Source organism: Drosophila miranda, chromosome 4 (assembly GCF_003369915.1).
Source record: "Drosophila miranda strain MSH22 chromosome 4, D.miranda_PacBio2.1, whole genome shotgun sequence".
Lineage (NCBI taxonomy): Eukaryota > Metazoa > Arthropoda > Insecta > Diptera > Drosophilidae > Drosophila > Drosophila miranda.
The window spans coordinates 16,955,699-16,968,620 of NC_046677.1; the positions used below are offsets into that span (position 1 = coordinate 16,955,699).

At 39.4% G+C, this 12,922-nt stretch overlaps 1 protein-coding gene and 1 long non-coding RNA gene across 2 annotated transcripts in view; one reads left to right on the forward strand and one right to left on the reverse strand.

Moving 5' to 3' along the window:
- LOC108163848 overlaps window positions 1-12,922 on the reverse strand; it is a 155,134-nt gene that overhangs the window by 140,809 nt on the left and 1,403 nt on the right. The gene's annotated exons all lie outside the window — the stretch shown is intronic.
- LOC108161409 overlaps window positions 1-12,922 on the forward strand; it is a 28,583-nt gene that overhangs the window by 7,439 nt on the left and 8,222 nt on the right. Inside the window, exons 2-11 of the mRNA XM_017295659.2 lie at window positions 1,261-1,991; window positions 2,415-2,525; window positions 2,731-2,844; window positions 4,103-4,299; window positions 4,377-4,506; window positions 4,597-4,737; window positions 5,663-5,794; window positions 6,314-6,457; window positions 8,777-9,261; window positions 11,167-11,333. Coding sequence (XP_017151148.2) covers window positions 1,623-1,991; window positions 2,415-2,525; window positions 2,731-2,844; window positions 4,103-4,299; window positions 4,377-4,506; window positions 4,597-4,737; window positions 5,663-5,794; window positions 6,314-6,457; window positions 8,777-9,261; window positions 11,167-11,333 — 1,990 coding nt within the window. The 5' untranslated portion in view covers window positions 1,261-1,622. The remainder of the gene's footprint in view (window positions 1-1,260; window positions 1,992-2,414; window positions 2,526-2,730; window positions 2,845-4,102; window positions 4,300-4,376; window positions 4,507-4,596; window positions 4,738-5,662; window positions 5,795-6,313; window positions 6,458-8,776; window positions 9,262-11,166; window positions 11,334-12,922) is intronic.

A 12,922-nucleotide genomic window follows, 5' to 3' on the forward strand; every position in this document is an offset into this window, starting at 1 on the left:
GATGATGACGAGCCGGAATTAGGTTAATATAAATTGGATTTGCTTGCTTATTTCCATAAGCAGTTGCCAGACAGGTGCTGGAGTGCACTCTCAACAGCAACTTCCTTTTAATCACAATCCACGTCCGTATTTCAGGCGCTGCCTTGTGCGTTTCATGTACATATCTGCATATATTTATTATCTAATGGATATTTCATACGTTTTAAGCTTCAATCCTCCTTTCAAGCCGCCTGCCACAGTTTTCTTATTTCTGTATTTCCTTAACGGACTGCCTTGAAAAATCCGCGCACGTGTTTATACCTTCATAACATGGGATACAGTTTTTCCGACACAGCCTGCACAGAGTACACGTATTCTTTATAACGTTTTTTGATTTTGGTCTGTCTGCTTTAAGGCTTTCTCAGGAAAGAATAAATTTGTTAATTTCTTGTCATGATTAAACAATAAATCGAGATGTAGGGGTCAAGAATTTAATGCGAGAAATTATTATTTTTCAAGCTTATGAGACTATTTATTAAATTCGTGAATGTGTGTAGAAATTCCTGAAAAAAAAGGTATTTTTTTGAAGTTATATTCATGAGTATCAAAATTAATGAATGGTATCGACACCTAACCGGAAGGCCACCATAAATCAAAATGCATACGTATGTGGATATATGATTACATACTTACAGCAAATGTACATTTACTCTCGATTAAGTTCAGAGTTCATCTTTAACAGCCACAAGACCAAAGAACAAAGGTCGATTCGCCTCTTTTACTCTATGCAAGAAGAAATCCAGGCCAAAAATGTTTATTCATGGATAACCTTGAACCAATCTATACATCATTGATGATTTTTTTGGTATTTGGGGGTCTGAACGCGTCTATACATCAATTCTGATTTCGGTTGCTGTTTGGGTCTTAACGCATCTGCAGTGATTTAATGATTGCCATCGACCCAAGTAATAGGCAACCGTCCTTTTCCTTCCCATCCGGACGTTTCGGTTACGCCCTTATTGACGATGCGCACATGTCTATGGACTGATGAGTAGCAAGTGGGCCCAAAGGGATAATAGCCGTAACCATAACGCCCACACATAGACACACTTTCACTGAGGCAGCTATAGGAGGAGGCCAGTGATTTAAGCACTTGTTCGAGGGCAACACGGCGTATGAGTAATGTGCTGCGATGGACCGAAAAGTTAACTTGTTGACGCCACTTGTGCCTAGAGTATTATCCCGACGCAATTTCTGATTTGCCTCTTTTTTCTGTTGCAGGAATTGAGAAAGACGCAAGAGCCGGTGTGGAAATTGGAAAATCGAGAAACGATATACGGAATGAAGTGTCAACTAAGCCTACCCCAAAGGATTAAAACGGAATACGAGAGTTGTTTGGTCAGTGCGGGCCAGCCGAACCTCTAATCCCAAACGAAATTGACGTTTGATTGGAGGAAAATCAACCGCACTGTCACCTACGTGTCCAGCCATGAGGAAGGGTAACTTTTCACCTGCCCGATCCATGCTCATGCATTAAACGAGGACAGGACAAACGTCCGAAGGACACACCACCCCAGAAGCAGCCAACCCACACAGCCCCCACACACATGACCGCGTCAGGAGCGGCTGCCCGAACGTGACACATGGCGATGTACTTTTATGCCAGTAAGATATCCGCCATCGCCTGCGGCATGCGCTGCAAGCAGACTGTGCTGCAAAAATCGCGCGGCCAGCGGGATCGCGACAAATGTCGCCATCGTCGGCGTCGTCGCTGCCGCCACCCCAGCAGCAGCAGCAGCTCCGACAGCGACGACTGCTGCCTGGAGAACGAGCCGGTTGCATCTCTCGAGGCGACAAATGGTGGCATTTTCTCTCTGGATGCCGGCAATCTGACAGCGGAGACAGCTTTTCTTGCCGCTGGCCCCGGGGGCCTGGGCATACGCTACAGGCGGCGACACAGCGCGGAGCAGTTGAGTGCATATGACTTGGAAATGGGGTTTCAGCAAATCGAGGTGAGTGATTACTACAGTGGATTCCGAATTCCCAATCATTTTCCATTCATGGCATTCGATGGTGTTCCGGAAAGCTCTCGCACCCCAACAGCAACTCGAAAGCAGTTGTGGATGCTCTTTAAATCAATTTTGTTAGTTTTTAAATTTTTAATTTTAGTTTTTTAAACTAAAGCATACATTTCAAGTGTTTCAAAGCATAATTCATTTAATTATTTCCACAAATAAACGACAGGACCTCTGGTTTTCCCCTCATAGATATATTAAAATTTTAGCTATAAAATCTGCAATCTGCATCTCATGTAGTTGTTTTCCAAGTAAAATACACATACAATTTCTGTATGAACATACTATGAACATACATATATCCACATTTTGTGGACGGACCCTTTATTATCCATTAATTTGCACTTTGTTTGTCCGCAGCTTGCCGCAAAATCGGTTGGGCACAACCGTGTGGGTGTCGGGGACGATGTCGTCCAGTACGATGTGCCCAAAAATCCGCACAAACGCAGCCAATGTGATATTAATTTTGAGGTACGCTCAGCGGTAATTAAGCAAAATGTTTTGCCAAATGACAATTTAATAATAATTTTCAGACCCAGCATTTGATTAGCCATGTAAATTGGTTTGATTTTAATTTACATTTACCCTGGTTTTTCCCCGTACCCCTATTTGCACTCGAGAGGGTAATTAGTTTCAAATAAAAATATATATTTACTGTTTGCATATCTTTTGACAGAGCTCGGTTTTGGGTTCCGGTGGCATTATGTACATAAACGGTAGAATAGTTTCTGGGCCATTGGACTCCCTCGTCGAGGCGCTAATACCCAAGAATGTCATCGACTTAGATAAGGTAAGAATCATCATTATTGCTCTGTAATATTTCAACTATGTACATATTTCCAATTAAAAAGAGATCAGAAAATGATTGGGAAATGAAAACTGAATCTCAATTTGCTCGTAAATATTGCAATTTTGTCCGCTTTCATGTTAAATGTTTAATGAAATTCTTGCCATAAAATAAATAAATCATATTATTTGGAATTATTTTTTGGCAATTTGTACAAAATAAAAAGAATAGTAAATGGAAATTCATTTGGCTTATTCTAAATTGCAAATGAACTAATATCGTTTGCATACTTTTCCATTTAAATACAAATAAAATGAATCCGATATTAAATATTATTTGGAGTATGTGTTTTTTAATACCTTCAAAAAATTGTTTGTGAAATCAGGATTATTTACAGAAGTAAATGTGGCAAAAATCAACTTAATAAATGTGTATTTTTGGCAAATTTTAAAGACTTTTTTCCTTATGGAAAAACTTCTCCCTTTTAAATGCAACTCTCCAAAAAATGCATCTCGTATATTGCAAACGCCAAATGGAATACAAATCAGTTCCTACTTAGTCGCTAGCACTAGCCAAACTCTTAAACAGTTGCCAAGTTGAATTTTCTGGCACGAGCCGAAAAACCACAAACCAAAAGGCAGCCAACAGACCATCATAGCCCTTTCCCAAAACCAAGCCCGAACCCAGATCCAAGCACAGCCACAGGGCAAACACAACAAGAGACTGTGTGCAGGATACAAGGACAATCCTGTATGTGAGAGAGAGCGGACTTGGGACCACAAGGACCAAGTGCAAAAATAATTAAATCGTTGCAAACAAATCCGGAGATTAGCGCTAATTTGATGGAGCTGATGTGCTATGGCCTTCGGCAAAAGAAAAGTTGGCTAAGCCCAGCAATAACAACAAGGAATAAAGCTAATTGCTGACATGTTCCAACTATGGGAACTACATTTGGTATTCCCTATGCTCAAGGGTACTATGATTGTGACTAGATGTTTGCAACGCGAATAGAATATCTCGATATTTTCGGTCAGCATCAAAGGCAATACGCCAATAAAACCTAAGTATCCGAATCTATCAGATTACTGCTAGAATGAGGAAAAACGAATTCCCAGGATATTCTTGACTATAGTTTTATATTCACAACTAATTACAGCGTATCACACTGTCGGTCCACTCTACTGTATAATTCCCTCTCGTTTTTATTATGCTGTGTAGATAAAGCTTAATTGAGTTTTATTTTTCTTTTATTTGTTTGCAGGAATTTGTATTCTCGTTTTTATTATCGTCACGCCTATTTCTGCGTCCCCATGAACTGCTGGGTAAACTATTGGACTCGGTACCTGATAGCGAATGTTTAGAATCATTAGTAGCCCTCTTGGCCGAGTGGACGATGAAGTTCCCCTACGACTACCGGGATGAGCGCATGATGAGCCATGTCAAACATATCGTTGCCAGGTGAGCAGCAGAAAATTCCATTTCCCTCTTCAGGAACTTAGCAAGAACAACACTTGAACCCAATCTCCCTCATGCAGATGTTCCAATTCGCATTTAGAAGCCGTTGTCTCCCAAACACTGAGTGCCTTACTAAAACGATTGACTGATTTAGAGAGACATGAGGCCGACCTCCGTGCCTGCCAACAGACCAACAGCACTACCGACAAGGTAAGTGAATGCGGAGCAATCTGCCTAATACCCACTTTAAATCATTGTCTTGTTTTGCATCCTTTGGCCTTTTTTGGGTGCTGGCTGCAGACCGTAGTCGAAACAACATTCAACTGTCCGACTGCCACGCAATACGCACAAATTGTCTGCCGACTGGAGAAGAAATTGGCCAAGCACATTGGCGGCGAGGAGTTCCTGCAGTGCAGCAGCATGATTCTGTTGGATAAACAGGTAAGTACTGGCAAAAATTCCAGGTTAAAGAGGGAGCATGGAATTTTGCAGATTTTCTGTAGAGATTGATAGCTGAATCGTAACTGCTATGACGTTTATCAACGAAAAGAGGAATTACCATTGGTTTTCTAACCCGTCGAACTCTCTAACTGACATGTTTCAGCACTCGCAAATCCTTCGAATCTATACATATATTTAATAGATCGCTCAGCGTCAACCAAGGTTTTAATTGAACTGTCCAAAAAAACCGCACATTATTCTCTGTCTTAATTAAATTACACGCGTATTCTTGAACTCTCTCAACTGCAAAAGTTTTCCTTGCACAAGTCAACATTTACCATTAAATTACACAGAGAACACTCATACACACTCAGACAAACACAAAAAAATACAGTCACACTTATACTCACTTACAAGGACATGCAATTAAAATGATGACAAGCAGCTTCATTAACAATGCTCCCCCTGTAGGGTCTCGCTTCAGTCCACTCCTCTGCAGTTCCCATCTCATTTCCACAGAAATTTTTTATAACTGGACTTAACCTTCTACCCTGTACTGTACTCATAGGGGGGTTTGTTGTACTACTTCGAATGGATGCAACCTTCAGAGAGAAGTGCTTCTGACTGCATAAAGAATATGCGATCTAGATCTTTATGAACATCTGTTATAGTATCTTCCTAATCCGAATTAATAATAGTGCTAGTCCCAGTCATCAAATATAGAGCGTTTCTCACTCTACATATATAATTTTTTCCAAAAAAAATACTCTCCAGGGGAGGTTGAGCTTTCATTTTCTGTTACGAAAATTATTATTACCAACGCTTGCGTATATCCGTAACAATTTCTGATATTAGTAATGGATATCTCATTACCGAAACACCCCACTGTAGCACTCTCTCTTGTGTCTTCTTTTTTTTTATGCAGAAGAAATGGGACCAACCATCAACATCGGGCGGACCGCCCGGCGCACAGGATCCAAAGAAGACATGCAACCTGGAAACGTATCTGGATTGGTCAGCACGTCTGCGTCTGTTTGTTTGCAATGAGATACTGCAGGTGAGTGGGGGAATGCGGAAGGAGCCGAGGAAGATGGGCTCATAACCATGTCGGAGTCTCACCAATCCGCTCCAGTCCAGTCCTGGCCCAAACCAGCGGGTCAGACCAGGCACGGTGCTCAAGTTAAGCGTAGCGCATGAGTCCTTAGACCCTGTGGATTGAATTAAAATTCCCATGCATGCTAAATATGCAGAGCAGTACGTGTCCAGGTACGAGTCCACTGACTCACATGACTTTACTTGGGAATTCAGGAGGCAGGCAGGCAGTCGGACGGGCAACGAGGCAAGATGGCTTATAATTTATGCCTTTCGTAACTGCCCCATTGACAGTTTGCCAGTTGGCCGTGTAAGCGACTCGTTGAAACTTCAGCCAAGTCACGTGGGTCCATCCATGTCCGTGTGTCGTCGCTCGCCATCTCTCACTCTAACCATCCATTGGCAACGTCTAACTAACTTCCGTAATCAAATAAATCTTTCATTTCGAATGCTGCACCCTCTGCTGGGAACATCACCATGACAGTGTGGCGGCATCGAGGACCGGAGTCGCACCGTGGAGCGATGGAGTGGCGTGGCCCAGTATTGTCTGCTCGTGGGCAACTACAATAGCGCCACAGCCATTCTGGAATCTCTGGAATCACCCGCGATAGCGAGGCTGAAAATCACGGTGAGTCGAGACCCAAATCAACTGTCAAAGGTTATGGTCGATGATTAGCATAGTTTGCTGAATAAATAAATAAAATCTGTAGTTAATCACGCCATCAATGCTAATTGAAAAAACTCCTAATTTATTTTAGCATGCCAGAAAAATGTATAATTAATGTGAAATTTGTTTTATTTACGCAATACAAAATGCAGAAACCAATTTCACTAGCAGTTTATGTCCAAAGATAATTAAGTAACCACAATGATTCTGATGGGCATACGAATATATTATAATTAAGAATTCAATCATTAAAGTACGGTATATTGGGATCGATTTTAGCTGGTTTTAGAAGAGAGCAAAAGAGAGACATAGTATGGAGACGTAGAGATACGGTTAATTCAATTTACTGAATGGATTCTTTGAATTACAAAACTATCTTTCAATGTTTCCACACATTTCCTTTTATTCATATGTATATAATAATTTTCTTAAAGAAAGTTTTTATGTACTTGTTAATTACCTCCTGATAAGAGGGTGTGTTTCTACGTTCCCTGAAATATCTATATATCACTTCTGCTTTACAACATTTCTGCTTCAATTAAATTTCTAAAACAATACCTGAAAACCCTCTCTTCAAGACTTTTTTTCTTCACCATTACAACAAATTTCTTCATTTAAACAAAATTAATATTCAAAGAAACTAAGACATCATCGATCAAAGTAAATTAACCTTAGTTCCTAACTTGTTAACTTCCCAAGTTCTATTTAAACCTACAACAAGCTAAACTTAATTTCGCTCAGTTCCAAACCAAGACAAAAACCAAGGACAGACAGCACCGACAATCAGGGGAACGTGCGCGACATAAATTTGGGGAATAAATACTAGAAATTAAAATAGACTACAATTTTATAGGCAAATTACGTGGCACTTGCAAATGGCGCTGTGAAACTTTAATTGGAGCTGGGACATGGCACTGAGACACTTTTGGATAATGGTTGTCCCCAAGGCAAATGGAAAAGCATTGGAAAAATACCTTAATTCAAATTAAATTTCTATAGAACGGGAAGAGTAAATTTCAATATAGGATTTAAAGTTAGTAGTCCACCAAATCAAGGTTTTAAGACCGAAATTCAGCTAAATTTATCGTAACGGAATCTATGTACATTGTACATATTCGTAGTATTATAATCTTCTCAAAGAAGAAGGCAGAAATAACTATACTGCATCTTGTGCCATGTGCATCTACTTTTGTGAGTGGGTCTGTGCCCCTATATGCAGTGTCATTGCATGTTGTAAAAAGTTAGACAGCAGCGCTGGAGACCATTTAAAATGCATAAGGAAAAAAGGTTTGCTTTTACTGGTCGAACATGTAAATACCCTTGCATTCCCCAACTACTGTACTTTTGATAGCAGAATCTTAGAATACTCCTTCTATGGACTACAAACATCTATCCCTAATCATGCTTCCCTTAGCAAGGACAAAACCATAAAGATTCTGCCTCATCCACAATGCAGGCCAAAAGAGTCCTTTGCCTTAAGAAACGTTGCTTTTCCTTTTTGGTGCCATCATTTTCTCTTAGTCTTCTTATGTGTATGTGTGTGTGTGAGTCTGATGGAAATCTTTTCGCCTCGACGCTGGACCCGATGCGGAGGATATTTGTTCGTGTCAGCAGATATTTATGCAGCCTAATGCATTTTAGTGCCATGTTCGGGCCTTAGTCCGTCGGTTTCTAGTTAAATATTGAACGATGTAATGGATATACTCCTCCCAAATGGTATTTGTTCACAATGCAATTGCTCCCATTGTTTAAGGCTCTTTAAGTAATCTTGGTAAACTTAAAAGTTATAGTTGCTGCTGAAATGTTTATGAGTGTCCATTGGGCAATGGCAAAAGTGTTGCTGACTGTAGCCACAAATAAAGGTGGCTCCCCACAAGGAACACTTTTAAATTATCAGGAGAAAATAAAAGAAATTTGCTTCTTTGGTTCACAAAATAAGGTTCTTTTTCAATGAAATCCAAATAAATAACAGAGATATTTTAAGCTTTCCCTGTCCCTTGGGTCACACACCATTTATTTGGCTTTCGAAATCCTAATTGATATGTTATCAGCGGGAGACCAAATGTCGCTCATAAAATTCGATCTAAATCTTTCCGGCGCAAATTACAGACATAAAACTCACACAAACAGAACAGCCATAAACTTTTACTACAAACATACATACACCAGAAAACAAGAAGGAAACAAACAAATACAAAGCAAATAAAATGGTGGGAAAGATTACCTTTCAAGATTACAACTACAAATGATGTTCATTTATGGATTTCGATTTGATTACAGTGGAGCAAATTGCAAGTGACGTGCCAACAATTGGATTGCATGCAGCGACATGCCGAGGGACATGGTCATTTGTGGCAGAAACAGGCAATCGTCTTAAATGAACAGGGCCAACCGCAAAGTCTCAAGACTGATAAGCAGGCTAAGGACAAGTCATTTTCATCAATAGGAGGAGAAGGAGCATCAACAGCATCTGGAGGAGGACCTACCACATCAATGGACTTAGATGAGAGACCATCGACAAGTGCGAGTACGAGTGGGCGAGCAGTTGGCATAACAGGCACTTCCGGTATGAATGCAAAGTCGGCACCGGAAACAGCGACCGTGCCTGCGGCTGGCAACAGCAATGCGGAGCAGCCACCAACATCATCGCCTGCCACACCATTAACGGGAACGGCATTGGGCAAACCCAATGATTGGGTTGTTATTCCTGTGTTTGCGGATATTGTTAAACTGGCATTGGGCGAAAGAGAGAACTGTTTGCAGCGGTAAGTTGAATTTGCCTGGAACCCTCCCAATTTGATTGATGTTACATCATTACTTATCCTGATGCTATACGATGCCTTTTCTACCGACGAGAAACAAACAAGGGCACGTAATCGTATAAGCTCATTAAATAAAACTCCAATGCTAAAATCTAATAAGTTAATCCCATTTAATCGATTGGCTTTTATATACAAAAAATGATTAAAAGCTTCACCAATGGGGCCAGAGATTCCGTGTAGAACCGATTCAGTATTAAACTCACAATAACTAAACCGATAGTAAAGTAGCATCGGTAGAAAGCGTACCGTTTAACAGCAGCTATAAAATATAAAGGCCGCACCAAATCCAGTGCCAAATAAATCGCCAAAGGGTCGTATGATTAATATATTACTCATCCGCATCAGCATCCGCAAGCAATTGGATTTCGTACTCGGTTTTCGTTTGAGAATATACATTCATGCACTCATTTATATTTATATTTATTTATGTTTCAAATTTAATTAACCGCAGAGTGGCCAAATAAATGATTACTTGCCAAGCGACGAGAATAAAAATCATTTCCATGGCAGCTCAACTCGTAAAAAAGGGACTATAAATAGGTTTTCTCCTTTACCATAATTTATTTTTATATTATTTAACGGACGCGTTGAAGAGTGGAATCTCTGGCAATAAATACATGTATGTATTTTGTTTTTCTTATTTTGGGGCATTTATTTTCAATTGACTTTAAAGTCTGTGATGGAATTATCAGATGCTAAAAAAAAGAATAAATATTCAAGCTAAATGCTATTTTTAATTTGCTTAAACTTATAATGCTCGACTATTTGTTTTTTGTTTTGTAAATATTATATTTTATTTTTTGTGCGTTCGATTGGAAACTAACATTGGGTTGGTAGAAAATAATATTAAAGTTTGAGTTTCCTATTAATTATTTTATTGGTGTCAGAACTTTTTATTACAAATTTATTCACTCTTCCGAAATTGAGAAATTTCATTGAAAACTAAATTAAAATGCCGCGAAACGACATAGGTTGCTGTGCAGTTTCCTATCAATTAGTTCATCTGACTGACTCTCATTGCTCTTGGGTGAAAATTTTTCATTAAATGCATCCCATGGATGCCCTTAACCGCGGAAATGCCCTTAGTCCCTTTGGGGAAAACGATACCGTGCAGAAATAAACAATACAGAATGCATCGGCAACCAGGACACAGTGGTCACAATAGACCTCATTAGGCACACATGCACACCAGTCAACTCTCTCAAACATTCAAGCGAGTACGAGTAAATATGTATGAACATACATATGCCGTAATTATAGAGCCATAGAGTAGTATGGGCAATATATACCAAATAATAATCTATACCCAGAAAGCAGGAAACTTAGAAATGCATTTCGACTAAGAAATACCAATATTTTATTTTTCTTTGCTGATTTATAAGTATTTATAAGTAGATCTGATCATGCCAGATTATAGATCTTCTTTCAATGATATCCGTGATATCAGAGACATAAACTTTTTGAGACCCACATTCAAACGAATAAAAGGGTATACCTTGAGTGGGTATACGATTGCATCGCACAAAAATAGAAATCATCCTGTTCTCCATCATTCAGCAATTTTCAATGTCGCATTGAGTTTTACAGTGACTTTTCAATACACTAATTAAACGGGGCAGTCGCTGAATTAATTGCATACCCCGAAAGCCACTCTCAATTCTCTTTCCCTTTCAAAGCCACCTCCCCCCTTTAACCTCTTTACCAATTGAGTCCTGCACCATTTTGCATTGCAAATAAAGCCCATGAGTTTTTATCATCGAGAAAAGCATACTTTTCTCACTCGCTGCCACTCTTTCCACTCACTCATAAGTTCGGTCTTTCTCCCTCCTCTTTGTTTTGTGTGTGCAGCTTACAAAATGGCCACATCAATATGGCGGCCTTCGATCGGATGGCGGCCATTGTCGGCGCGTTCACGAAGCACATGCAGGCAATGAAAGCTGGCCAGGCACCATCCAGCGGGGAGTACGAGCACTTTGGCCAGCATATGCAGCAAACTACAAAACTCGGCGAAGCGGGTAAGTAATGTTCGCAAAAGTCGAAAACTTTCCTTTGCCTTCTCCTCTGCCTTTTGTGTCTGTGTGTGTGTGTGTGTGTGTGTTTGTGTACTTGTGTGAGCGCTTGGATTTTTCAATTTTCTTTTTTCCTCGTTTCTACTCTGCGGATTTTATCGCATTTTTCCACATTTTTACTGGCAGTCGGTGCCGCCAAGTGTTTTGATACCCCTACAAGTGAGTCATTTTGACCAGAAGGTCTGTAATGGATGGAAAGGGGTACATGTGATCCTTTAAAGCCTACGAGTGTGTGAATACTTTCATTATAAGAGTTCTAATAGAGTCCTGTCCATCTTTGCTTCTGTGAACGTATGTAAGGAATATTTAGAATACTAACTTAATACAATACGCAATGCTTCATTGATTCCCGATAATTTCAATTAATTTAAATTATTTTGAGATATTCAATTCGGAATCCAGTGAATTAAAACTTTGAAAGATTTTACTTCTTTGCAGTATTTTATTCTGCTCTGCCCTCAGTAAAGTATATTTGCAGCCTCGGTCTGTCGCCAGAAGCTTTAGTTCCTTGTTTTTGTTTGCTTTTCTCAGTTTTTTGTAAAGTTGCAGGCTGAGGGGGAACGAGGGGGACAATGTAACCCTCTGTTCTTCTGTTCTCTGTTTTCCAAAATTATCGTTTTTCTTTTGTAGGCTAAGTACTTATCAGACCACCCTCGTATGTGTGTACACGTGCTAGTTAAAATGTTTAAATGCCTGAGTAAAAAATTAAATCTATACATTGCAAATCCAGAATAGAAACATTTCAGCGTAATTGTACAAGAGCGGCCATTGATATATGTATAATCCAGAGGAATATGCAAGCTAGCAAACGAATTTTCGATGGAAAAAATATGAAAAAGTTTAAACAATCTAAGGGCAAGCAGATCATTTGCAGAAATCTAAATTCTTTCCACATTACCACCGTACACTCCCGCTTCATGTATATATTTAAATCTTAGCATCCTGGAGGACCTTTCCATTTATCACAGCCCATTGTCTAACACCCATCCGTTCTCATTCGTCCTTCTACAACCTCCTTCTGCCACAGATTTGTCGCTAATTAATTCAAATGAATAGCCGCAATAAAACCGCAGACAAAGACTTTATGACAACAAATTGTTCATGAACTTGAATAAAACTTCCTGCAAGACTATCCCCTTCTTAACCACCAGCCCCACCTCTCTCCGCAGCAATAACCTCAAGGAAGTCTTATTCTTATAACAATTCACTTCCAGGCTGTTGCGCTCCTTAGCCTTTACTATTTATTGTTTGAGACTATGTTAAAAATATGAAAGCCGGGGGAAAAGATACAAAATAAAAAAAAAATATTTCTTTTATTTATGATAAATTAGTAGACATTCTCCACATGAAATTTTTTTAGCATCTATGTTTAAAAAAAATATTTTTATACGTATAATTCTAATGACGGCTACAACGCCCAAAAAGTTAGTCAAGAAATTTGAATATTTGATTGTATCAAAAATCTAACCACCAAATAAGACTACAAAAATTACAAAAACATGAATGAAGTTGTATGGAAAATGTACAAAAAAAAC